The sequence below is a fragment of the Hyperolius riggenbachi genome, chromosome 5, assembly GCF_040937935.1.
Source record: "Hyperolius riggenbachi isolate aHypRig1 chromosome 5, aHypRig1.pri, whole genome shotgun sequence".
NCBI classification, from domain to species: domain Eukaryota; kingdom Metazoa; phylum Chordata; class Amphibia; order Anura; family Hyperoliidae; genus Hyperolius; species Hyperolius riggenbachi.
The window spans coordinates 443,583,617-443,610,994 of NC_090650.1; the positions used below are offsets into that span (position 1 = coordinate 443,583,617).

At 48.6% G+C, this 27,378-nt stretch overlaps 1 protein-coding gene across 1 annotated transcript; it reads left to right on the plus strand.

Annotated features, from left to right (window-relative positions):
• The first annotated feature begins 1,655 nt into the window (after positions 1 to 1,655).
• Positions 1,656 to 5,257, plus strand: LOC137519488 (E3 ubiquitin-protein ligase TRIM11-like). The gene is made up of 2 exons (XM_068238444.1): positions 1,656 to 1,958; positions 3,517 to 5,257. The coding sequence occupies exons 1-2, from the start codon at positions 1,656 to 1,658 to the stop codon at positions 5,200 to 5,202; spliced, it is 1,989 nt and encodes a 662-aa protein (XP_068094545.1). The 3' UTR covers positions 5,203 to 5,257.
• The last annotated feature ends 22,121 nt before the right edge of the window (positions 5,258 to 27,378 follow it).

Here is a 27,378-nt window from a genome sequence, read left to right on the forward strand (position 1 = left end):
TTGTAAACTAAAAGAAAATACAAAAAGAGGGATGAATAGTGTGAGAATTCTGCAGACAGGAAAGAGTGGAGATAGGGAGTTGTGTGAACTACAACAGAGAGAAGAGCTGACAGCTATTTCAGGCTCAGCTCAGTGCTTGGACAGGAGAGTGTGTGCACAGAGGGGAGGGGGGGGGAGGGGAGGGTAGTGTCTGCAGCACTGACAGGCAGGAGGTAGCCAGAGGGAGAGATACAAGAATACCTGCTGGCAATGGCATTCCGTGGAGGAGGCAGATCAGCTGGACCAAAGACATGTCTGTGCTGGCTGATTCAAATTGGCCGCGCTGTTGCAGCTTTCTCCTCACTGCTGTGCACGTGGGGGGCAGGGCCTCTTCCAGTAACCAGAGTGACTCTCGTCTCTGGCTGTATTCCCATCTCTGTCTGCTGTAGAGCGGAGGGGTGGAGCCACGCCCACTTGCTGTGTTTTCTCTGTTCAGCCGGAATTATAAACTAATTGCCGGCTGAAGACAGAGAGCGCAGTGAGGCGGAAGGTTAAAATAGTCCCTTTGCCTGCCTGCGTCTCTGCAACAATCTTTTGGGGGGTGATTTTACTTATTGAAATGGCCCAGCCAGGGCTGCATTAAAGAAGATATTAAAACACATGTAGCCAGAAAAGGCGCCCCGTCTATGGGCCCCATAGTTATCCCTACGCCCTGGCCCTGGGGCCCACTGGAGATGTGGAGGCGGGGCCCACCGACCAAAACATCGGCACTTCGCTGGGTCAGTACGACGCTGAATACGCGCGCTGAGAGGCAGAACCTTTATGACAAACAAGGAGGGATCAGCTGACCAGGTCGGTCAGCTGACCTCAAGGCAAGTGACTATTGGTTGATCGCTGATGGGTGGCGCCGGAGAGCGCTGTCCTATATATAGTCACTGCTGGCCAGTCTCAGGTTGTCTGCCATTGCGAACACTTATGTGGAAGCACTCAGACCTTAGTCAGATCCAACAGTGTGTTTGAGCCAGGAGGACCTGGGAATTCACACTGAGCCAGATTACTTCTGTGTATTATTATGTTATACTTCAGACTAGTTCCAGGGTGTCGAGACCATGGAGCTCACACCCAAGACTGTGCTGCCAAGTGCTCCTGATTCAGCTGGGCCAGGGCTGCCTCCCCCTCTGCCATCAGATCACACAGCACCCTGTCCAGCAGGAAAACCAGGGGCACCCATTTGCAGACAGATGCCCACTCCAGGCTCACCATCTTAGTTCCCTGCAGGAAGGGAGCCAAGACCAGGCACACTTGCTGCATGTGTGTCCACTAAGCTGAGGAGATCAGCTGCATGTTGGTGGAGCCGTAGATGTTTGCCTCACAGATGTACCTGCTAAGAGCCTTCCTGTGCTACAACAGCTGCTCCAACATCACCAGGGTCGAATTCCAGCGAGTTGGGACATCTATGATCAGGCAGTTTGATGGCAGGCCCTCGCGCTGCTGCAGGTCGGCCAGGGTTGCACAGGCAGTGGCGGAGCGGCGGAAATTTCCAGCAGCTGGTCCATCCCCGGGTAGGTGCTCACGAAGTGTTGCACCACCAAATAGAGGACGTGGGCCAAGCAGGGGATGTGGACGTGGTGTCCCCTGTGCAGTGTGGCCACCAGTTGGCCCCATTATCGGACGCCATGTTACTAACTTTGAGGACTCTGGGGGTCAGCCACCTCTGCTCCTGCTCTCTGAAGGTGGTCAGGATGTGGGCGGTCATTAGTTTCTCCTTCCCCAAGCTGACCAATTTCAGCAGCACTTGGCAGTGGCGAGGCTTTGCGCTGCTGCTGAGGCGGGCTTGCTTGCAGGGTGTGGAGGAAATGGGATCAGAGGAGCCTGCTGCATCCCCCCGATCCCGTGTGGTGGCACCACCAACTGGCTTGCTGCTGTGCCAGCTGCTGCTGCTGCGTTCTTCTCACCTCCTTCCACCAAGGTCACCCAATGTGCGGTAATGGACAGGCCTGTCCCAAATCAGCTGCTCCACGCTTGCCTCCGGCATGGTCGAGCGAACAGGCCACATTTGCCACCACAAACTACTGCAGTGCTGGAATAGCGGTCCTTGAAAAGTAGTGGCGGCTGGGGATTCGCCACTCTAAGATCCCAAACTTGAGCAGCATGGGCATATCACTCCCCTCCTGCACCAGGGCGTACGGAAGGAGCTGGGAACACATGGACCGGGCCAGCAAGCCATTCAGCTTCCAGATGCACCTGTGGCCAGGAGGCAGAGGCTTGGTCAAGCTGTGAAAGCTATCGCTCAGCAGGGTCTGCCGATGTCCTGCAGGGGAAGCTGAGGAGGGAGCAGAGGAGGTCTGTGGCATGAGCTGCTGAGGGCGCACTAGAGGGAGAAGTGTGTTTTCGTGCTGCAGCGGCTTGACCACCCCCTTCCTGGTCCTTCAGCCTCTTAAACTTGTACGCTGGCGGCACCTCTGCTTGCTAGAATCAAATGTCTCTGTTATAGTTTAAAGGAAACCAAAGCCGAACCTAGAAAAAAGATTTATACATACCTGGAGCTTCCTCCAGCACCATGCGCATGGATCGCTCCCACGCCGCTGTCCTCTGTTGCCTGCAGCTCCGGTATCTGGTCCTGTTACTTTGGCCAGTCGCAGCCAGTCCAATAGAAGTGCGCCCTCTACGTATCTCTCCGGCTGATTGTGTTGGAAGCCAATTAACCTATTTATGTTTTTTACAGAATTGGGAGAAAACTCTAGAAAACATGGAAGAACATACAAACTTCATGCAGATGTGTCCGTGCCTACATTTAAACCAGCAAGCTAGTGCTGTATGGTGAGTGTGTTATTCAACAACAACAACAACAAATAACATTTGTAAAGCGCTTTTTTCCCGTGGGACTCAAAGCGCATAAGCATGGCTCCGACCATCGTGGTACAGGGGAAGAATTTTATAAGTCTGGAAATGCCAGGCTAAACAGGTGGCTTTTCAGTCTGGATTTGAATAGCTCCAGGGATGGTGCTGTCTTTACTGGGTGTGGCAGGGAGTTCCAAAGAGTAGGGGCAGCATGACAGAAGGCTCTATCTCCAGATTTTTTGAGGTGCACTCTGGGAGTGACCAAGTTTATAGAACTAGCTGATCTGAGGTTGTGAGAGGTGTGGTGCAGCTTCAGCAAGTCCTTCATGTATCCAGGGCCCAGACTGTGCAGGGATTTGAATGTCAGCAGTCCAATCTTGAAGAGTATTCTCCATTCTACTGGTAGCCAGTGCAGTGAGCGAAGGATCGGTGTAATGTGACAGTGGCGAGGCTGGTTTGTTAGCAATCTGGCAGCAGCATTCTGCACTAATTGCAGGCGGAGCAGGTCCTTTTTGGGGAGGCCAGCATAAAGGGCATTGCAGTACTCCAGCCGTGATGTGATGAAGGCCATCAGTATGCCACCAGTATTTTTTTTTAATAAATAGATCATGTTTCAGACTGGTATAAGTTTTCTTCAGATGTAATGTTTCATCACCCCTCCCCCAAGCAAATAATAAGTAACTGGTTCTTCTTCAGAGACTTTCACTTTCATTTCCTCTCCTGCTGCCAGCGATGGCGGCTGCTGATCTGAGCGAGGAGCTTGAGTGTTCCCTCTGTCTGGACATTTATACAGATCCTGTAAGCCTGACATGTAGTCACAACTTCTGCCGGGTCTGTATTGATCGTGTGCTGGACTCACAGGAGGGGTCTGCAGGTTCCTGTCCTGAATGTAGAGAGGAGTACGAGGAACGGCCTGGATTACACAGGAACATTGCTCTGAGGAACATAGCAGAGCGTTTCCTGACTACTCAGCCAGATCAGGAGGGGGCCGGAGTCCATTGTACTTACTGTATCCATTCTCCTGTACCTGCTGTTATGTCCTGTCTGCACTGTGACGCTTCTATGTGTGATAATCACCTGAGAGTCCACAGCAAGGCACCAGAACACGTCTTATGTGCCCCCACCACCTCCCCGGAGACCAGGAAATGCTCCGTCCATAAGAAGATCCTGGAGTATTACTGCACTGAGGATGCAGCCTGTGTCTGTGTGTCCTGCTATGTGATCGGGGGACATGTAGGACATAAGATGATGTCGCTAAATGAGGCCTCTAAGGAGAAGAAGAAGAAGCTGAGAAATGATCTGCAGAAACTGATGGCAGAGACAGAGGAGGCTGAGAAAAGAGTCCAGAGTCTGGAGGAACGCAGAAGAAAAACACAAGAAAAAGCAGATGGTGAAACAGAGAGAGTCACTGCCCTGTTTAGAGACCTCAGGAGACGGCTGGAGAAGCTGGAGAAGAGAGTCCTGAGTGACATCATGAGGCAGGTACAATCCTATGATGACATCATCAGACAGCTGGAGATAAAGAAGGAGGAGCTGTCCAGGAAGATGCGTCACATTGAGGAGCTGTGTAACATGACTGATCCACTGACTGTCTTACAGGAATCACACACAGGTGACTTGTGTGACACGGAGGACAGACATGATAAGCAGCTCCATGATGGAGAGGATCTGGATGTGGCCGGCATCTCACACACATTACACACAGGACTGGCTGATATCATGTCTGGGGTAACTGGGGGGATCTCTGCACAGCCTGCAGACATATTACTGGATGTAAACACAGCTCATAATTGGCTATATATATCAGATGACAGGAAAACTGTATCCTGGTCACTAATGCAGAATCGCCCAGAAACACCAGAGAGATTTCAGGATTGGCCTCCTCAGGTGTTGAGCAGCCGGAGTTTCTCCTCAGGGCGACATTACTGGGAAGTGGATGTTGGAGGATCAGATTACTGGACAGTCGGGATGTGTTACCCCAGTATAGACAGGAGAGGAGGCCAGTCACTGATTGGAGATAATAACAAGTCCTGGTGTTTGGACAGGGGGTGTAATCATTACTCAGTGATACATGACAGAAAAGAGATCCGGTTGCCTGATGGGGTCCCCAGTGATAGAGTGAGGAGAGTCAGGATAGATCTGGATTATGAGGCCGGGCAGGTCTCCTTTTATGCCCAGTGTGACCCCATCATCACCCACCTCTACACCTTCACTGCCACCTTCACTGAGCCCCTCCATGCTGGGTTATATGTAAGGGGGGGGAGGTTGTATAAAGATATGTGGGGGGAATCAGGGAATTGTGAGACCCGCCCACTGGTGACACCACAGGGAGAGAATTGTGATTGGCTCATAGTTCAGCCAATCCTTATTAGCTGTCTGTGATCTCCAGGGACAATTCCTGGTTTCTGTCCTGAGTAATTATATCCTTAAATCCTCATTTATTGTCACATGATTATGATTGTATTTGTTTATCTGTAACTCATAATAATCTACAGTGCTGCCCAGGGCCGGCCCTAGACTTTTTGCCGCCTGAGGAAAAAATGATTGCTGCCGCCGCAGGGCGCGGGCAGGGCGGGGGTATTGGGCCTAGCGGCGGGGAGGGGGGTCGGACCCCCCCCCCTCCCTCGCCTGGGTCCCCCGTCCTCCGCTCCCCTCCAGCCTTAAATAGATAAGAAGCGCAACTCGTAAGAGGCAGTGGGCGGGGAGGACTCACCTCTTCCTCGCTCGATCCAGCGTGCGCTCCACTGACGTCCTTTCCTGCAGCGCCGTCCACTTACAATACAGTGGGCGCCGTTGCAGGAAGTGACGTCAGTGGAGCGTACGCTACCCCTCCAGCTGGGCGGCCGGCGCCCTGCACCCACCGATGGGCGGATGCCGCCCCTAGAAATTTGCCGCCTGAGGCAAAAGTTTCACCCCGCCTCATGAGCGGGCCGGCGCTGGTGCTGCCCATACTTATTCATACTCCTGACAAATTTTGACTTAAAGTTACTTTTATTCAGCCAGCAAGGCATTTTTTCACAGGAAAGGACATAGGTGTCTCCCAAAAGATAAGACGATGATGTACAAGAGCCATTGTTGTGGGAGAAAAAAAATCTCAGCTTTTATTTACATTTGAGCAAAAAGTGTCCAGTCCAAAATGATTCATACCCTTCTCAATAATCAATAGAAAAGCCTTTATTGGCTATTACATTAATCAAATCTTTCAGGTTGGAGGGTCTTCTTGCCATCACTCTGATCTTTAGCTCCCTCCACAGATTCTCAATTGGATTCAAGTCGGGACTCTGGCTGTGCCACTCCAAACGGTAATGTTGTTGTTGTTAACCATTTCTTCACCACTTTTGCTGAGTATTTTGGGTCATTGTCATGCTGAAATGTCCACTGGTGCCCAAGGCCAAGTTTCTCTGCAGACTGCCTGCTGTTGTCGTTGAGAATCCCCATGTATTGCTCTTTTTTATGGTGCTGTTTACTGTGATTAGGTTCCCTGATCCATTGGCGGAAAAACACCGACAAAGAATTAGGTTCCCACCACCATGTTTGACACTAGGGATTGTGTTCTTTGGGTTGAAGGCTTCTCCTTTTTTATGCTAAATGAAGGAAACATCATTGTGACCAAACGATTCAATTTTTGTTTCATCTGACCATAACACAGAGGACCAGAAGTCTTCTTCTTTGTCCAGATGAACAGTTCAAAGGCCAAGCAAGCTTTTGTGTGCCTTACCTTGGTCTGTATCCGTGGAACCCCGCAGTCTGCAGTGTCCTTTGGATTGTCTGCCTTGAGATTTTTCCACCAGCAGAGCCCAGATTCACCAGGATGGCCTTGGTGGTGATCCTTGGATTCTTTATCACCTCTCTCACTATCCTCCTGGGCAGCACTTTTTTTTTTTGGCTTCCGACCACATCCTCTGAGATTTCCCACAGTGCGGAACATCTTGTATTTTTTTATAGTACTTTGCACTGTAGCCGCTGAAACTCGAAAACAATTAGTAATGGCCTTGTAGCCCTTTCCTGACTTGTGAGCAGCCAAAATGTGCAGCAGCAGGTCCTCACTGAACTCCTTTGTCTAAGCCACGACTGTCCACAAACCAACTGCAGAGAGCTGCTGTTTTTCACCTGTTGAGTAGATTAAAACAGCTGTTCCCAATTAATCAGGGTAATTAGGATGCTTTAGAACAGCTTGGACTATTTGCAATGGTATAGAACTTTGGATTTTCCCATAGACTGTGGTATGACAGTGTGTGAAGGGTATGAACAATTTTGGACTGGACACTTTTTGCTCAAATGTAATTAAAAGCTGAGAAATGTTTTTTTTTCACAATAATGCCTCTTGTACATCATCTTATTATCTTTGGGAGACACCGATGTCATTTCTTGTCAAAAAATTACTTGTTGCTGGTTGAATAAAAGAAAGTTTAAGTGAAAACTTTGCCGGGGTATGAATGATTATGGGTAGCACTGTACATGCTCTGCATTACTTCCAGCGAAGAGCTGCCTGTGATAAGAAGTATGCAATATGAAACACATTCTCTCCATATCTTTTTCTTATCTTTTGGATTCATTTTAAAAATAAATGGATACATTTTTTTCAAGCAGATAAGGAGGAAGCATTACTCATAAATATAAATATTTACTGACTGTGTCCAGCAGGGGGAGCTTCAGACGCTCTATGAGATTTATACCATTGATGCTCGAATTGAGCGATTTTGGGCTACGAGTGGTTTTGAGTCCCGCAATTTCAATTTGACCGTAATCGTCATTTCAGATGGAAGAGGATTTCCGATTTGAGTGTGTTAATGAGTTGAAATCAGCTCAATTACACATACCTACGGTCAAAATTAGGATTTGCATTGTGTACAGTCATATCATACATACAGTATATAAAAAACTAAAACAAAAACACATAGATACATACAAAAAGTTATATATGTGTGTGTATGTATGAGCTGAGTGAACGTATACATATATAAAATTGTATGCGTGTGTGTGTGTGTGTGTGTGTGTGTGCGTGTGCGTGCGTGTGCGTGTGTATGTGCCGCGATCACGCGAAAACGGCTTGACCGATTTGAACGAAACTTGGTATACAGATCCCTTACTACCTGGGATGATATGTTCTGGGGCTCTCGCGGCCCCCCTGCACACCTGGGCGGAGCTACAAACAGCAAATCAGATTTCACCCATTCAAGTCAATGGAAAAAATGTAAAAGGCTGCCATTCTCACAGTAATCAAGCCAGAGTCCCCACACTTGGCATAGTTGGTCACTTGGTGACCGAGGTTACAAATCCAGGAAAAGTGGGTGGAGCATAAAACAGCCAATCAAATTTCAGCCATTCATTTTTAATGGGAAAATGTAAACTGCAGCCATTCTTACACTGTTAATCGCAGGGGTCTCAAACTTGCCACAGTTGGTCACTGGGTGAATGCGATTAAGATTCAGGAAAGTGGGTGGAGCCTACAACAGCCAATTAAAATTCACCTATTGTTTTTTAAGGAGAATATTTAAACTGCTGCCATTCTTACACTGTTAATGGCAGAGGCTTCAAACTTGCTACAGTCAGTCATTGGGTGACTGGGGTCCAAATTCACTAAAGGGGCGGGGCCACAAACAGCCAATCAGATTTCCTTGGTGGATAAACTACTTCCACTCACACATTTTTGATGCCAGGAACCTGAAAGATCACAAACTTGGTCATTGAGTGACTGTGTGTCCAGGTTACACAAAGTGGGCGGGGCCAAAAACAAATTTCAATAGGAAAATATAAACTGCAGCCATTCTTACACTGTTAATGGCAGGATTGTCAAACTTTGCACAGTTGGTCACTGGGTGACTGCTGTCAATATTCAGAAAAAATGGGTGGAGCCTACAACAGCCAATCAAAATTCACCTGTTGATTTTCAAGGGGAATATTTAAATTGCTGCCATTCTTACACTGTTAATAGCATATGGCTCAAACCTGGTACAGTTGGTCACTGGATATCTGGGGGTTCACAGGCAGAAAGGGGGCGGAGCTACAAACAGCCAATCAGATTTGATTAATTTCAATGGGAATATACAAATTGATACCAAGGACCCCAAAGCTGATAAACTTGGTAATTGACTGATTGTATGTCAAGGTTAGAAAAGGTGGGCGGTGCCAACAATTATATTTTTTACATGAGACATTATAAAGTGCAACCATTCTTACACTGTTAATGGCAGCGTTCTCAAACTTGGCACAGTTGGTCACTGGGTGACTGGGATATTTACATTGCTGCCCTTCATACACTCTTAATACAGCCTTTTCTATCGCTGGTACTGAGTCCTGTAACTTCGGCCAGTCGCGGACAGTTTTACGCATGCGCAGTGCGCTCCCTCCGTCTCTGGCAGAAAATAGTACTACGCCTGCGTAGTATTATTCTCCGCTGTAGAGAACGCACTGCGCATGCTCAGACTGGCCGTGACTGTCTGAAGTTACAGGACTCAGTACCAGCGATAGAAAAGGCTGAGGACGGCAGCGTGGGAGGGATCCGTGCGAATGGGGCGGGAGGAAGCCGCAGGTATATATAAAACTTTCACTATGCTGCGTCTCTGGTACACTTTAAGGTGTATAGTAAAGTGTACCACCAGCATTTTTAAAGTGGACCTGAACTCAAAACGTCCTCATCTCTGCTCAAAAAGATATGCAACAACATTTATTTCTTTGTTACAGCTGATACAAATCCTAAAATAAATCTGTACAGTTTCTACTCCCTGATTCAAGGAAGCAGACATATTAACCTACTGCGCTTTCCAATGGCCTTATTATCTGCCCTCTGCTATAGGCAGTCATGTGACTCTGGGAAAGATCAGATTGCAATTTGTGATTACACACAAATGAGGGGGGATTAGACAGGCTAAACTCTCTAACTACATACAGGGTGCATTTCTCTATGTATTTCTTCAGTCCTGTGCAAGAGTTCAGCTCCACTTTAAGAATCACAGCCAACAAAATATCAAATTGCTCTGTTGGCCATTTTGGATGGAGATTTACTTTTGGTATTGTTGGTTTTATGACATTTAGAAGAGTAAATATTTCAAGCATGACAGGAGGACCCTAACCCTAAAGGTAGCCATACACTGGTCGATGTGCCATTAGATCGACCAGCTGACAGATCCCTATCTGATGGAATCTGATCAGAGAGGGATCGTATGGCTGCCTTTACTGCAAACAGATTGTGAATCGATTTCAGCCTGAAACCGATTCACCATCTGCTGCGCTGCTCCTGCCGCCTGTCCCCCCCCCCCCCCCCCCCGTATACATTACCTGAGGCTGGCTCCCGGGCGTCTTCTCCGCATTGCACGGCTCTGTTCCGGCTCCATCCCGGCGCTTCCTGTGTTACTCCGTGACCAGGAAATTCAAATAGAGCGCCCTCTATTAGAACTTCCTGGTCACTGCAGTGACACAGGAAGCGCCGGGATGGATGGAGCCGGAACAGAGCCGTGCAGCGCGGAGAAGATGCCCGGGAGCCAGCCTCAGGTAATGTATACCTGATCGGATCGGCCGCCGCTAGCGACGCGCACTTTACCCGCGGGCGATCGAGGGTAATTTCCCGCACGGCGCGATCGACGGACAGATCCGATTTCGGGAAAAAATCGGATCGGCGGCTGCGTTTACCGCGAACGATTGGCAGCAGATTCGATCCCAGGATCGAATCTGCTGTCGAAACGGCCGCGAATCGAGCCAGTGTATGGCCCCCTTTAAGGCTACTTACACACCAAGACGTTGCGTTTTAGGGGACGTTATGGTCGCATAACGTGCCCCTAACGCAACGCATGGTGGTGATGAAGTTGGACGTCAGATTGAGCTGCGTTATGCAGCTCTCAAAGCAGCCGCTCCAGGTTAGTGATAGGAAGTCCGGATCTTTTTAAGGATTTGGATCATTTGAATCGGATCATTCAAAAGATCCGGATCTTTGAACCGAATCATTTGAATCATTTTACTAGGGAAGCAGACTGGGTGAAATGACAAGCAGGACAGGACTTTCCCTGCACTGTACATTCTGTATGTTCCTGTTTCTTCCAGACAGACATCCACTGTGAACCGAATCTTTCATTGTGATGATCCGGATGATTCGACTCACAAAAAAGATCCGGATCAAATGAAGGATTCGTTCATGATCCGGACAACACTACAATCCTACCACAGTCTCCACAGTGCAGTGAATATTAATTAGCCATGTGGCTGGCTGGAGGAGGAGGGGAGACCTCCTCCTCCAACATTACTGAGCATGTGCAAACAGTCTAACGTGGCTTAGCCCAGTATAACATACAGCATGCAGCACTTTGTTTAACCTCCCTGGCGGTTTATTTATTTTGCCAGGGAGGCTGCAATGTGGTTTTTTTTTAATAAAAATAAAAATATTTCATGCAGCCAACTGAAAGTTGGCTGCATGAAAGCCCACTAGAGGGCGCTCCTGATGTGTACTTTCGATCGCCTCCGGCAATCGAAAGTAACAAGATAGGCCGCAATGAGCGGCCTATCTTGTTTCGCTTTCCTCGTCGCCATGGCGACGAGCGGAGTGACGTCATGGACGTCAGTCGACGTCCTGACGTCAGAGCCGCCCGATCCAGCCCCTAGCGCCGGCCGGAACTGTTTGTTCCGGCTGCGCTGGGCTCGGGCGGCTGGGGGGACCCTCTTTCGCCGCTGCACGCGGCGGATCGCCGCGGAGCGGCGGCGATCGGGCAGCACACACGGCTGGCAAAGTGCCAGCTGCGTGTGCTGCTTTTTTCAGAAACGAAATCGGCCCAGCAGGGCCTGAGCGGCGACCTCCGGCGGCATACCCCGAGCTCAGCTCGGGATTACCGCCAAGGAGGTTAAACGTGCTGCGTTACTATGTAACCCAACGTGTGCACTGTGAACAGCACATTGATTTTACAGTGCTGTGAGTTAGGCTGCACTACTGGCTGCTGTAACCTGGGACTTTAACGTCCCACTGTGAAACCAGCCTAAGGGTTTAATAAAGAAGAGTTTGTTCAACTTTTACCATTTCTCATTTTTATAAGGGTAATTGTAATGAGAATAATTGCGTAATACCATATACCGTAATACCGTCATACCGTGGTATTTTTTTTACGGTTATCATACCGTGAATTTTCATACCGTTGCAACCCTACATGTGACTACATGATGCGTCATGTGACTAGTCACATGATGCGCTGTGTAGTGACAGCGGAAGAAGAGGAAGTCTCTACCGCCGGCTACTGCAGAAGATTAGGTATGTATTGCTGAGTGAAATTCACTATGTGAATGCGCCATGAACAGAGCCATCCGGATCCGGTGAAGCTGAGATCTGATCTGCTCATCGGATCCTTTTTGGCTGAAATGCAGATGTGAACCGGGCCTACCTCAAAATATGTCCAACATATACACAGGTAATAGTTATACCATGTGCTGTGGAACCTTATTACAGATTTACAAACTGTAGAAGAAGAGGAAGACACTTATAATGTGGATACACACATGTTAGGTGAGCTGATCCCTTCATACCCAAAGATGTTTAATTGTGTGATGTAACCTTACTATGCTCAGCAAGTATTACTTACACACATACACAGAGAGTGTCACATGAAAAGAAGTTGTTATATCTAAAAATGTTACTTCATTGCACTTCATCCCAATCAGTAGCTGATAGCCACTTTCACATGATCAATCAATTCCTTTTCACACACTGATCATCAGGGGCTGTTGTATGGCTAATATTGTGGTGCAAACACTGCTGCAGTAAACTGTGAGGGCCAGGGCCGTGCTGAGGCAGAGGTGAGAGGGGCTCTGGCCTCGGGGCGCAGTGTAGGAGGGGGCGCAGGGCGGAGCAGAGGCGTTTGAGGCTCCAGCCACAGGGTGCAGTGTAGGAGGGGGCACAGGGCCGTGCTGAGGCAGAGGTGAGAGAGGCTCCAGCCTCAGGGCGCAGGACGAAGCCGAGGAAGAGGCGAGAGAGGCTCCAGCCTTAGGGCGCAGTGTAGGAGGGGGGTGCAGGGCAGGGCTGAGGCAAAGGCGAGAGAGGCTCCAGCCTCAGGGCGCAGTGGAGGAGGAGGCACAGGGCGGGCCCAAGGCAGAGGCGAGAGAGGCTCCAGCCTCAGGGCGTAGTGGAGGAGGAGGCACAGGGCGGGACTGAGGCAGAGGCGAGAGAGGCTCCAGCCACAGGGTGCAGTGTAGGAGGGGGCACAGGGCCGTGCTGAGGCAGAGGTGAGAGAGGCTCCAGCCTCAGGGCGCAGTGTAGGAGGAGGCACAGGGCGGGCCCGAGGCAGAGGCGAGAGAGGCTCCAGCCTCAGGGCGCAGTGGAGGAGGAGGCACAGGGCGGGCCCGAGGCAGAGGCGAGAGAGGTTCCAGCCTCAGGGTGCAGTGTAGGAGGAGGCACAGGGCGGGGCAGAGGCGAGAGAGGCTCCAGCCTCAGGGCGCAGTGGAGGAGGAGGCACAGGGCGGGGCTGAGGCAGAGGCGAGAGAGGCTCCAGCCTCAGGGCGCAGTGTAGGAGGAGGCACAGGGCGGGCCCGAGGCAGAGGCGAGAGAGGCTCCAGCCTCAGGGCGCAGTGGAGGAGGAGGCACAGGGCGGGCCCGAGGCAGAGGCGAGAGAGGCTCCAGCCACAGGGTGCAGTGTAGGAGGGGGCACAGGGCCGTGCTGAGGCAGAGGTGAGAGAGGCTCCAGCCTCAGGGCACAGTGTAGGAGGAGGCACAGGGCGGGCCAGAGGCAGAGGCGAGAGAGGCTCCAGCCTCAGGGCGCAGTGGAGGAGGAGGCACAGGGCGGGGCTGAGGCAGAGGCGAGAGAGGCTCCAGCCTCAGGGCGCAGTGGAGGAGGAGGCACAGGGCGGGGCTGAGGCAGAGGCGAGAGAGGTTCCAGCCTCAGGGCGCAGTGTAGGAGGAGGCACAGGGCGGGGCTGAGGCAGAGGCGAGAGAGGCTCCAGCCTCAGGGCGCAGTGTAGGAGGAGGCACAGGGCGGGGCTGAGGCAGAGGCGAGAGAGGATCCAGCCTCAGGGTGCAATGTAGGAGGGGGCGCAGGGCTGGGCAGAGGCGAGAGAGGCTCCAGCCTCAGGGCGCAGTGGAGGAGGAGGCACAGGGCCGTGCTGAGGCAGAGGTAAGAGAGGCTCCAGCCTCAGGGCGCAGTGTAGGAGGGGAGCACAACTCACTCAGCTATCATTCCCCTATTGTGTTTGAAGCAGAGAGAGATAAGAAAATAAGCGATAAGCGACCACCATAATAATAGTGTGCTATATATTAATGGGCGTACATCCAAAAGAGACCCCGGGAAAAAAATGGCGCATGGTGCCGCCGATAAAGTGTTTTAAAACTATATTTATCAATGCATTTTATGTCAAAGTCCTTCAAAAAGATAAATTGAGGTGCCGCTAAGTGTTTTAACAGTATATATATATACCGTTTTATTCAGGCAGCTGGGCAGTAGAGCAGCCATGCACAATATAGACACGTGTATATTTGTAATATTTTATGAGTCTACAATGCAAAATAACGGTCAGAGACAGCTAATTACACCACAGCCTGTGTACATACACATGTCAAACGACCGGTCGTTTGGACGTCAAACCGGGCGTGTATACAAACGATCATTCAGCTGATAAGACTGGTTTTGATGGATCCGCTTGGCTGAGCTGGAGTTATTTAGTGTCAAAGTTGCATAAATAATTATATTTATGCCATCGGGAATAGTGCAGGAAAGCGTCATAAATATCGGCATGATCATGTATTGCCCCATAATTTCCACACACCCGCATCACCGCAACCATGCGCCATAATGTAAGCCTTCAAAATGGCAGCTCCATTATGTCCTAGGGGAGCTGTGCCCCATTTTTTCCTGCTCCGATTCACAGAATATAATTTCTGCAAATTAAGGATTTTTACCTATTGGGGACCACCGTAGGTTGAATCAACGTCCGGCAGGTGGTGGTACAGTTCTGACCGGACATTGATTCAACGTCCGCGCTAAAGAACCGCTCCCGAGATGGGAGATTAAGCTGTCATATGACAGCTGGTATCTCCCCTCAGTGATCAGCAGCCATCACGTATGGCTGCTGATCACGTGATCACTACGATCACCGTCGGATCGTAGCGATCACTTTGACAACGGCGGCGGCGGCAGGGGGGGGGGGGGGGGAAGAGGCTCCACTCACCTCCTTGCCGTCCTCGGCGCCCCCCTCTGCTCTGGCCGGCATCTCTGCTCCGTCTGACGTCAGCCCCGGGTCCCGGCTTGATGACGTCATCAAGCCGCGACCCGACCTGAGCATCATTTGGAGCGGAGATGCCGGCTGGAGAAGAAGGGGGCTATTGCGGCTCATCGCTGGAGCCTGGAAGGTGAGTGATGGCTGCCAGCTACAGGGGGGACACTTGCCACCATGGGGGGGGACACTGCCCACCCAGCCACAGACGGGATCCGGCCGCCCGACCCCCCAAACGCGCGCACCCCCCTCCACCGCAAAATGCCCTGGTCCTTAAGGGGGGTTAGGCGGCCGGTTCCGAAGTGGGTAATAAGGTTACGAGATGTGTACAATCACTGGTAATTAAGAGTTTCGAAATGTAATGTGTTTGCTGTGAGTGAGTGACACTTGGCATGACTTTGTCCCTAATTAAGGATTTTGTATTGTAACTTATGAGCAAGCAGCGGTACCGTATGCATAATGTATGCACGATAAATAGGGCGCTGTAGTTCCATCCCGTATATTTGCCTGCAAATTAAAGATGTTGACATGTGAAATCTGTGTGATGTGTATAATAGTGTGAATTTATGGCTATTTAAAGAGAATGGATACCGATAGCCTAAAAGAAAAGCCAGCTACTTACCTAAGCAGAGGGAAGGCTCAGAGTCCTAATGCGCCTCCCCTCACCTCTCCCGGTGCCCGTTCCAGCGCTGGCTCCCCGGGAAGCAGTATTTGACTAAATTGGTCAAATACTGCTACTTCTGCCGCCGAAGGGAGGTTTCAGCAGTCTTCGGGAATCTGAGTGCTCCCGAAGGCGGGCCGCTCCAAACTGCGCACGCGCGAGCGCCCTCTATCGCGTCATCGCGCATGCGCAGTATGGAGCCGCCTGTCTTCTGGAGGACTCGGCTCCCGGAGACTTATGAAGTCCCCGCGGTGGGGGATTTAGACAGGGGAGCTGCCGCTGCAACGAGGGCACCGGGAGAGGAGAGGGGAGGCTCATTAGGACACAGAGCCCGCCCTCTCCTTAGGTAAGTAGCTGGCTTTCCATTTAGGCTATCGAGAAACATTGGCTTTAAGGAATTTGTAATGTGGACGAGGTTCTGTAACAATTGCTGGTAATTAAGGATTTCAGGGTTCTAGAGTGTAAAGAGCTGTTAAATAACTGCAGGTGCCAGGAGAGGTACCAATGCGGTACATTTGCATTGAACTGATAGTCGTGCTTATTTTAACTGGTGCTATTATTGCAGTGTTTGATACCATCACCCCTCCCCCAAGCAAATAAGTAACTGGTTATTCTGGATTTCGAGACCCAGACAGTTTCACATTTGTTTCGTTTCCTCTCCTGCTGCCAGCGATGGCGTCTGCTGATCTGAGCGAGGAGCTAGAGTGTCCCGTCTGTCTGGCCATTTATACAGATCCTGTAAGCCTGACATGTGGTCACAACTTCTGCCGGGTCTGTATTGAGGGTGTGCTGGACTCACAGGAGGGGTCTGCAGGTTATTCCTGTCCTGAATGTAGAGAGAAGTACAAGGAGCGGCCTGGATTACACAGGAATATTGCTCTGAGGAACATAGCAGAGCGTTTCCTGACTACTCAGCCAGATCAGGAGGAGGCCGGAGTCCATTGTACTTACTGTATCCATTCTCCTGTACCTGCTGTTATGTCCTGTCTGCACTGTGATGCTTCTATGTGTGATAATCACCTGAGAGTCCACAGCAAGGCACCAGAACACGTCTTATGTGCCCCCACCACCTCTCCGGAGACCAGAAATGCTCCGTCCATAAGAAGATCCTGGAGTATTACTGCACTGAGGATGCCTCATGTGTCTGTGTGTCCTGCTCTGTGATCGGGGGACATGTAGGGCATGAGATGATGTCACTGGATGAGGCCTCTGAGGAGAAGAAGAAGAAGCTGAGAAATAATCTGCAGGACACTGATGGCAGAGACAGAGGAGGCTGAGAAAAGAGTCCAGAGTCTGAGGAACGCAGGAGAAAAGCACAAGAAAAAGCAGATGGTGAAGCAGAGAGAGTCACTGCTCTGTTTAGAGACCTCAGGAGACGGCTGGAGGAGCTGGAGAAGAGAGTCCTGAGTGACATCATGAGGCAGGCAGAGATGATGTCACAATCCTATGATGACATCATCAGACAGCTGGAGATAAAGAAGGCGGAGCTGTCCAGGAAGATGCGTCACATTGAGGAGCTGTGTAACATGACTGATCCACTGACTGTCTTACAGGAATCACACACAGGTGACTTGTGTGACACGGAGGACAGACATGATAAGCAGCTCCATGATGGAGGGGATCTGGATGTGGCCGGCATCTCACACACATTACACACAGGACTAGCTGATATTGTGTCTGGGGTAATTGGGGGGAGCTATATACAGCCTGCAGACATATTACTGGATGTAAACACAGCTGGCACTTTCCTATATATATCATATGACGACTTTAAAACTGCATCCTGGTCTTACAGAAGCCTGAACCGCCTAGAAACACCACAGAGATTTCAGACTTGTCAGGTGTTGAGCATCCGGAGTTTCTCCTCAGGGCGACATTACTGGGAAGTGGATGTTGGGGGGTCAGTGAGCTGGAAAGTTGGGATGTGTTACCCCAGTATAGCCAGGGGAGGAGATCAGTTCAGTTCAGATAAGTTCTATGTTGGATGGAATAACAAGTCCTGGGTTTTGTGCAGGGAGGGTAATCAGTACTCAGTGAGACATGACAGGAACGAGATCCGGTTACCTGATGGGATCCCCAGTGATAGAGTCAGGATATATCTGGATTATGAGGCCGGGCAGATCTTCTTTTATGCCCTGTGTGACCCCATCATCAAACACCTCCACACTTTTACTGCCACCTTCACTGAGCCCCTCCATGCTGGGCTAGGTGTTTGGAAAGGTCGTATAAAGATATCTGGGGGGAATCAGGGGAAGAGACCCGCCCACTGGTGACATGACATCACAGGGGGAGAGGATTGTAATTGGCTCATTGTCCTGCCAGTAATTACTAGCTGTCTGTGATTTCATAGGACAATTCCTGTTTTTTTTTTGTCCTGAATAATTATATCCTGAAATCCTCATTTATTGTCATATTATTATAAACGTATTAGCTGATTGCCCTGCGTTGCCCGGGTATGTATTTGGCTGGTGTTGGCTCCGCCCATTTTTTCTAGCCCTGACACACAATTACTCAACGACCAAGTTTGTGAGCTTTGCAGTCTTTGGTATCAATAATTTGCATTGAAATTAAAAAATCTGATTGGCTGTTTGTGGCTCCACCCCCTTTTCTGAATTTGAACCCCAGTCACCCAATAACCAACTGTACCAGGTTTGAGGCCTGTGCCTTTAACAGTGCAAGAATGGCAGCAATTAAATATTCCCCTTGAAAAGCAATAGGTGAAGTTTGATTCACTTTTGTAAGCTCCACCCACTTTTCTGAATATTAATCTCAGTCAACCAGTGACCAACTGTGCAAAGTTTGGGAACCCTGCCATTACCAGTGTAAGAATGGCTGCAGCTTACATTTTCCCAGGGAAATTTGTATTTGTCTCCACCCACTGATGAACCGGCATGGCCTGTCTATGTATTTGACTGTATTTCTAACCCTAACACACAAACACTCAATGACCAAGTATGTGAGCTTTGGGGTCCTTGGCATCAATAATTTGCATAATCCCATGAAATGAAATAAATCAGATTGGCTGTTTGTGGCTTCACCCCCTCTCCAGCATTTGAACCCCAGTCACCCAATGATCAACTGTAGCAGGTTTGAAGCATCTGCTATTAGCAGTGTAAAAATGGCAGCAATTTAAATATTCCCCTTGAAAATCAACAGGTGAATTTTGATTGGCTATTATAGGCTCCACCCACGACCCTGAATATTAATCTCAGTCACCCAGTGACCATCTGGGCAAAGTCTGAGAACCCTGCTATTAACAGTGTAAGAATGGCTGCAGTTTATATTTTCCCAGTGAAATTTGGTTTTGGCTCCGCCCACTTTTTGTAACCTGGACACACAGTCACTCAATGACCAATTTTGTGAGCTTTGGGTCCTTGGCATCGATAATTTGTACTTTCCCATGAAATGAAACAAATCTGATTGACTGTTTGTGGCTCTGTCCCATTTTCTGAATTTGAACCCCAGTGACCCAATGACCAACTGTACCAGGTTTGAGGCTTGTGCCATTAACAGTGAAAGAATGGCAGCAATTTTAATATTCTCCTTGAAAAGCGATATGTGATTTCTGATTGGCATTTTTAGGCTCCTCCCACTTTTATAAATATTAATCCCAGTCACCCAGTAACCAGCTGTGCAAAGTTTGAGAACCCTGCCATTAACAGTGAAGAAAGGCTGCAGTTTACAATTTCCCAGAAAGATCTGTTTTTGACTCCACCCAGTTTTTGTAACCTTGACACAAAGTCACTCAATGATCAAGTTTGTGAGCTTTTCGGTTCCTGGCATTAAAATTCTGCTAATGGAAGCATCCAGCAAAGAAATCTGATTGGCTGTGTTTGGCTCTGCCCCTTTACTGAATTTGAACCCCAGACACTTAACGACCGACTGTAGCAGGTTTGAGGCCTCTGCCATAAACAGTTTAAGAATGGCTGCAGTTTCAATATTCCCCTTGAAAATCAATAGGTGAATTTTGATTGGCTCTTGTAGGCTCCACCTACTTTCCCGAATATTAATCCCAGTCACCCAGTGACCAACTGTGTGAAGTTTGAGAACCCTCCCATTAACAGTGTACGAAAAGCTGCAGTTTATATTTTCCAATGTAAAAAGTTAGTTGTTTTTGGCTCCGCCCACTATTTCTAACCTTAACATACAGTCACTCAATGACCAAGTTTATGAGCTTTGGGGTCCTTGCAGGGGCGTACCTAGAAATCCCCGGGCCCCCCTGTAAAAAAAAAAATCGCCCCCCCTAGGGTCCGCTCAGGGACTTTTTGGGGGGGGGCAGGAGGGGTCGCAGCATAGGAGGAGAGTGTGGCAGATCGGTGGAGGGAGAGTCCCTCACCTCGGACTCTCCTCTCAGCACTCCCCTCCTGCAATCATTGGTGGCAGCGGGCAGCAGCAGCAGCAGCAGCGGCAGGCTGAATACATTACCTCCTTCTTGCCGGAGCTCTTCCATTCTCTAAGAGCTTCATGCAACTTCCTGTGTAAACAGGAAGTTGCTCTTAGAGAATGGAAGAGCTCCGGCGAGAAGGAGGTAATGTATTCAGCCTGCCGCTGCTGCTGCTGCTGCTGCTGCTGCCCGCTGCCACCAATGATTGCAGGAGGGGAGTGCTGAGAGGAGAGTCCGAGGTGAGGGAGGGGGGATTTTCCCCCCTCCCCACCGATCTGCCACACTCTCCTCTTATTCTGCGACCCCTCCTGTGCCCCAAAAGTCCCTGAGCGGGCCCCCCGCGACGGCAGGGCTCGCATCCCCTATTGTTACGCCAGTGGGTCCTTGGCATAAATAAGTTGCATTTTACCACTGAAATGAAACAAATCTGATTGGCTGTATTTGGCCCGCTCCCTTCACAATTTAAACCCCAGTTTCCCAGTGACTGACTGTACCAGATTTGAGGCCTCTTCCATTAAGGGTGTATGAATGGCAGCAATGTAAATATTCCCCTTGAAAATCAAAAGGTGAATTTTGATTGGCTGCTGTAGGCTCCACCCACTTTCCTGAATATTAGACCCAGTCACCCAGTGGCCAACTGTGTCATGTTTGAGAACCCTGCCAATAAGAGAACAGCTGAAATCAATCTAACAAATCTGATTGGCTGTTTATGGCTCCACCCCTTTAGTGAATTTGGACCCCAGTCACCCAATGACTGACTGTATCAGGTTTGAGGCCTCTGCCACCAACAGTGTAAGAATGGTAGCAATATAAATATTCCCCTTGAAAATCAATAGGTCAATTTTGATTGGCTGTTGTAGGCTCCACCCACATTTCTGATTATTCATCCCAGTCACCCAGTGGCTAATTGTGTAAAGTTTGGGAACCCTGCCATGTTAAAAATTTAGTTGTTGGCACCGGCCACTTTTTCTAACCTTGACATACAATCACTCAGTTATCAAGTTTATCAGCTTTGGGGTCCTTGGTATCAATACTTTGTATATTCCCATTGAAAAATAAATAAATATGGCTGTTTGTGGCTCCGCCCCCTTTCTGAACTTGAACCCTAATCACCCAGTGACCAACTGTACCAGGTTTGAGGCATTTGCTATTAACAGTATAATATTCCCTTTGAAAATCAAAAGGTGAATTTTTAATGGCTGTTGTAGGCTCCACCCACCTTCCAAAATCTTAATCTCATTCACCCAGTGACCAACTGTGCAAAGTTTGAGAACCCTGCCATTAACAGTGTAAGAATGGCTGAAGTTTATATTTTCCAGTAAAAGTTGTTTTTAGCTCTGCCCACTTTTTGTAACCTTGACACACAGTCACCCAGTGACCAAGTTTGTGAGCTTTCAGGTTCCTGGCATCAAAAATGTGTGAATGGAAGCAGTTTATCCACCAAGGAAATTTGATTGGCTGTAGGTGGCCCCGCCCCTTTAGTGAATTTGGACCCCAGTCACCCAATGACCGACTGTAGCAAGTTTGAAGCCTCTGCCATTAACAGTGTAAGAATGGCAGCAGTTTAAATATTCCCCTTGAAAATCAATAGGTGAATTTTGATTGGCTGTTGTAGGCTCCACCCACTTTCTTGAATCTTAATCCCAGTCACCCAGTGACCAACTGTGTCAAGTTTCAGAACCCTGCAATTAACAGTCTAAGAATGGCTGCAGTTTACATTTTCCCATTTAAAATGAATGGCTGAAATTTGATTGGCTGTTTTATGCTCCGCCCACTTTTCCTGGATTTGTAACCTCGGTCACCAAGTGACCAACTGTGCAAAGTGTGGGGGCTCTGGCTTGATTACTGTGAGAATGGCAGCCTTTTACATTTTTTCCATTGACTTGAATGGGTGGAATCTGATTTGCTGTTTGTAGCTCCGCCCAGGTGTGCAGGGGGGCCGCGAGACCCCCAGAACATATCATCCCAGGTAGTAAGGGATCTGTGTACCAAGTTTCGTTCAAATCGGTCATGTGGTTTTCGAGTGATCGCAGCACATACACACACACACATCCGATTTTATATATATAGATCACACTGCATTGCAGAGTGACTTACACAGGAGGGACACAACCCTCTGTATGGATATATGCCCATATGTAAAACAGTAAAAGCATTCTCCATCCAGCACTTCCTGATATGACCCAGGCTATGCAGTGACCACCAGCATATAGTGGGAAATGCTGCTTTATAACCATTTATTTTATAGATAACCTTTCTTCAGCCACCACTATGTTCTGTTATGGCCCAGTTTATTGGTGCAGCCTGCAGTCACCACCTGCAAATAGCAGGATAGCAGGAAATAAGGCTTTATAACCATATATTTTACATTTGCATACAACTTGCATCACTTATTTATCTTCTATATATATATAAAATCAGATGTATGTGGGAGCAGGAAAAAATGGCGCCTGGAAAAAATGGCGTATGTTCAAAACGCTATTTTGCGTTTTAATGTTAAACCGGTAAATAGCGTTTTAATGTTAAAACGCTATTTAATGTTTTAACATTAAAACACAAAAATAGCGTTTTGAACACTGATGGCAGCTCCGTGCACCATTTGTTATTTGTACATAAATAAAAAATAAAATAATAAATATTCATAAATATAAATAATGTGTGTGTGTGTGTGTGTGTGTGTGTGTGTGTGTGTGTGTGTGTGTGTGTGTGTGTGTGTGTGTGTGTGTGTGTGTGTGTGTGTGTGTGTGTGTGTGTGTGTGTGTGTGTGTGTGTGTGTGTGTGTGTGTGTGTGTGTGTGTGTGTGTGTGTGTGTGTGTGTGTGTGTGTGTGTGTGTGTGTGTGTGTGTGTGTGTGTGTGTGTGTGTGTGTGTGTGTGTGTGTGTAAATATATACAGTGGCTTGCAAAAGTATTCGGCCCCCTTAAAGTTTTCCACATTTTGTCACATTACTGCCACAAACCTGAATCAATTTTATTGGAATTCCACGTGAAAGACCAATACAAAGTGGTGTACACGTGAGAAGTGGAACGAAAATCATACATGATGCCAAACATTTTTTACAAATAAATAACTGCAAAGTGGGGTGTGCGTAATTATTCAGCCCCTTTTGGTCTGAGTACAGTCAGTTGCCCATAGACATTGCCTGATGAGTGCTAATGACTAAATAGAGTGCACCTGTGTGTAATCTAATGTCAGTTAGAGATGTAGCGAACGGTTCCCGAACCGTTCGCCGGCGAACCGCTCTGCTACTCTGGGCCTCTTACTACTTCCGGGTCGCAATGACCCGGAGTAGTACGCCTGCGCTGTCCGGCGGAGCGCGTCCTAGATCGCGCTCCTGTTGCCGGGCACTCTCTGCGCATGAGCGTGACGTCACTCATGACGTCACGCACATGCGCAGAAAGTGCCCGGCAACGGGAGCGCGATCTAGGACGCGCTCCGCCGGGCAGCGCAGGCGTACTACTCCGGGTCATTGCGACCCGGAAGTAGTAAGAGGCCCAGAAAAGTTCGCCAGGCGAACGGTTCGGGCCATCACTAATGTCAGTACAAATACAGCAGCTCTGTGATGGCCTCAGAGGTTGTCTAAGAGAATATTGGGATTTAAATCTGAACTTTGACTGGGCCATTCTAACACATAGATATGTTTTGTTTTAAACCATTCCATTGTTGCCCTGGCTTTATGTTTAGGGTCGTTGTTCTGCTGGAAGGTGAACCTCCGCCCCAGTCTTAAGTCTTTCTATCTAGCGTGTGTACAGACTTTTATCTGGCGTGTGTACAGACTGTTATCTGGCGGGTGTACAGACTTTTATCTAGCGTGTGTACAGACTTTTATCTGGCGTGTGTACAGACTTTTATCTGGCGTGTGTACAGACTTTTATCTGGCGTGTGTACTGACTTATCTGACAGGTGTACGGACTTTTATCTAGCGTGTGTACAGACATTTATCTAGCGGGTGTACAGACTTTTGTCTAGGGGGTGTACAGACTTTTATCTGGCGTGTGTACAGACTGTTATCTGGCGTGTGTACAGACTGTTATCTGGCATGTGTACAGACTTTTATCTGGCGTGTGTACAGACTTTTATCTGGCGTGTGTACAGACTTGTATCTGGCGTGTGTACAGACTGTTATCTGGCGTGTGTACAGACTTTTATCTGGCGTGTGTACAGACTGTTATCTGGCGTGTGTACAGACTTTTATCTGGCGTGTGTACAGACTGTTATCTAGCATGTGTACAGACTTTTATCTGGCGTGTGTACAGACTGTTATCTGGCGTGTGTACAGACTGTTATCTGGCATGTGTACAGACTTTTATCTGGCGTGTGTACAGACTTTTATCTGGCGTGTGTACAGACTGTTATCTGGCGTGTGTACAGACTTTTATCTGGCGTGTGTACAGACTGTTATCTGGCGTGTGTACAGACTTTTATCTGGCGTGTGTACAGACTGTTATCTGGCGTGTGTACAGACTGTTATCTGGCGTGTGTACAGACTGTTATCTGGCGTGTGTACAGACTGTTATCTGGCATGTGTACAGACTTTTATCTGGCGTGTGTACAGACTGTTATCTGGCGTGTGTACAGACTGTTATCTGGCATGTGTACAGACTTTTATCTGGCGTGTGTACAGACTTTTATCTGGCGTGTGTACAGACTGTTATCTGGCGTGTGTACAGACTGTTATCTGGCGTGTGTACAGACTTTTATCTGGCGTGTGTACAGACTGTTACCTGGCGTGTGTACAGACTTTTATCTGGCGTGTGTACAGACTGTTATCTGGCATGTGTACAGACTTTTATCTGGCGTGTGTACAGACTTTTATCTGGCGTGTGTACAGACTGTTATTCTAGCATGTGTACAGACTTTTATCTGGCGTGTGTACAGACTGTTATCTGGCGTGTGTACGGACTTTTATCTGGCGTGTGTACAGACTGTTATCTAGCGTGTGTACAGACTTTTATCTAGCGAGTGTACAGACTTTTGTCTAGTGTGTGTACAGACTGTTATCTAGCGGGTGTACAGACTGTTATCTAGCGGGTGTACAGACTGTTATCTGGCATGTGTACAGACTTTTATCTAGCGCGTGTACAGACTTTTGTCTAGCGTGTGTACAGACTGTTATCTAGCATTTGTAAAGACTTTTATCTAGTGGGTGTACAGACTTTTGTCTAGCGTGTGTACAGACTGTTACCTGGTGTGTGTACAGACTGTTATCTGGCGTGTGTATAGACTGTTATCTGGCGTGTGTACAGACTGTTATCTGGCGTGTGTACAGACTGTTATCTGGCGTGTGTACAGACTGTTATCTGGCGTGTGTACAGACTGTTATCCGGCGTGTGTACAGACTGTTATCTAGCGGGTGTACAGACTGTTATCTAGCGGGTGTACAGACTTTTATCTAGCGGGTGTATAGCCTTTTGTCTAGGGGGTGTACAGACTTTTATCTGGCGTGAGTACACTTTTATCTAGCGGGTGTACAGACTTTTATCTAGCGGGTGTACAGACTTTTGTCTAGGGGGTGTACAGACTTTTGTCTAGGGGGGTGTACAGACTTTTGTCTAGGGGGTGTACAGACTTTTGTCTAGGGGGTGTACAGACTTTTATCTGGCGTGTGTACAGACTGTTATCTGGCGTGTGTACAGACTGTTATCTGGCATGTGTACAGACTTTTATCTGGCGTGTGTACAGACTTATCTGGCGTGTGTACAGACTGTTATCTGGCGTGTGTACAGACTGTTATCTGGCGTGTGTACAGACTGTTATCTAGCGTGTGTACAGACTGTTATCTAGCGTGTGTACAGACTGTTATCTAACGTGTGTACAGACTGTTATGTAGTATGTGTACAGACTTTTATCTGGCGTGTGTACAGGACTGTTATCTGGCGTGTGTACAGACTGTTATCTGGCGTGTGTACAGACTGTTATCTGGCATGTGTACAGACTGTTATCTGGCGTGAGTACAGACTGTTATCTAGCATGTGTACAGACTGTTATTTGGTGTGTGTACAGACTTTTATCTGGCGTGTGTACAGACTGTTATCTGGCGTGTGTACAGACTGTTATCTGGCGTGTGTACAGACTGTTATCTGGCGTGTGTACAGACTTATCTGGCAGGTGTACAGACTTTTATCTGGCGTGTGTACAGACTGTTATCTGGCGTGTGTACAGACTGTTATTTGGCGTGTGTACAGACTGTTATCTGGCGTGTGTACAGACTGTTATTTGGCGTGTGTACAGACTGTTATCTGGCGTGTGTACAGACTGTTATCTAGCGTGTGTACAGACTGTTATCTAGCGTGTGTACAGACTGTTATCTAGTGGGTGTACAGACTTTTGTCTAGGGGGTGTACAGACTTTTGTCTAGGGGGTGTACAGACTTTTGTCTAGGGGGTGTACAGACTTTTGTCTAGGGGGTGTACAGACTTTTGGTCATTGTGAGGCCACATAGAGGCATGATAAGAAGAAATAAAGTAAAACAACAAGAAATGTGGAAAGATATACAATTTATTTCCAGTAACATGTGAGCAGCTCAGATTGAACACATTCTGTACATTTACACAACGGAGACCATAGAAAAGCTTTGGCTTATATGTACATTACTGCACTCCGGTACCCAGATAACTGCTGGGGGGGGGGGCTGTGCCCGGAGCACCATAATGACGCCGAACAACAGGCTCAGCATTCTAGCTTGCATGCAAATCTAATGCACATTGCATGCAGCCTGGAAATTAGCCTATCCAGCTCACTTCTGTTCCAAGCGGCACATGATATGCGTTACATTTGCATTTGCATGTCAATGAGCAGCTCTGTTCGCCAGTACGGCATTTCCTCCGCTGGCCAGAGAATGGGGCGACAAACAAGAGTATCTTGGGCGGTGTGTTGGGCAAGAAAACAAGAGCGGAAAGCGGTATGGCCCACACACTGTTGATTAGGTTAGCTGCAGACACACCGGGGGAGGGGGGGGGGGGGGTTTGAGCACAAACAGGACAGAGGAGGACACATGGGAGACAGAAGGAGCCACACTGGGCATAGAAGGGGACACAATTGGGACAGATTGAGGAGGACAGAAGGGGACACACTGGGGACAGAAGGGGACACACTGGGGACGCACTGGGGACAGAGGGGGACACACTAGGGACAGATTGAGGGGGACAGAAGGAGACACACTGGGGACAGAAGGAGACTCATTGAGGACAGGAGGGGACACACTGGGGACAGAAGGGGACACACTGGGGACAGATTGAGGGGGGCAGAAGGGGACACATTGAGGACACAATAATTGGGGGAGAATATCTACAAGATACTCCTGGAATATGGATGCACCAGGTTCAGTTTATTTTTTC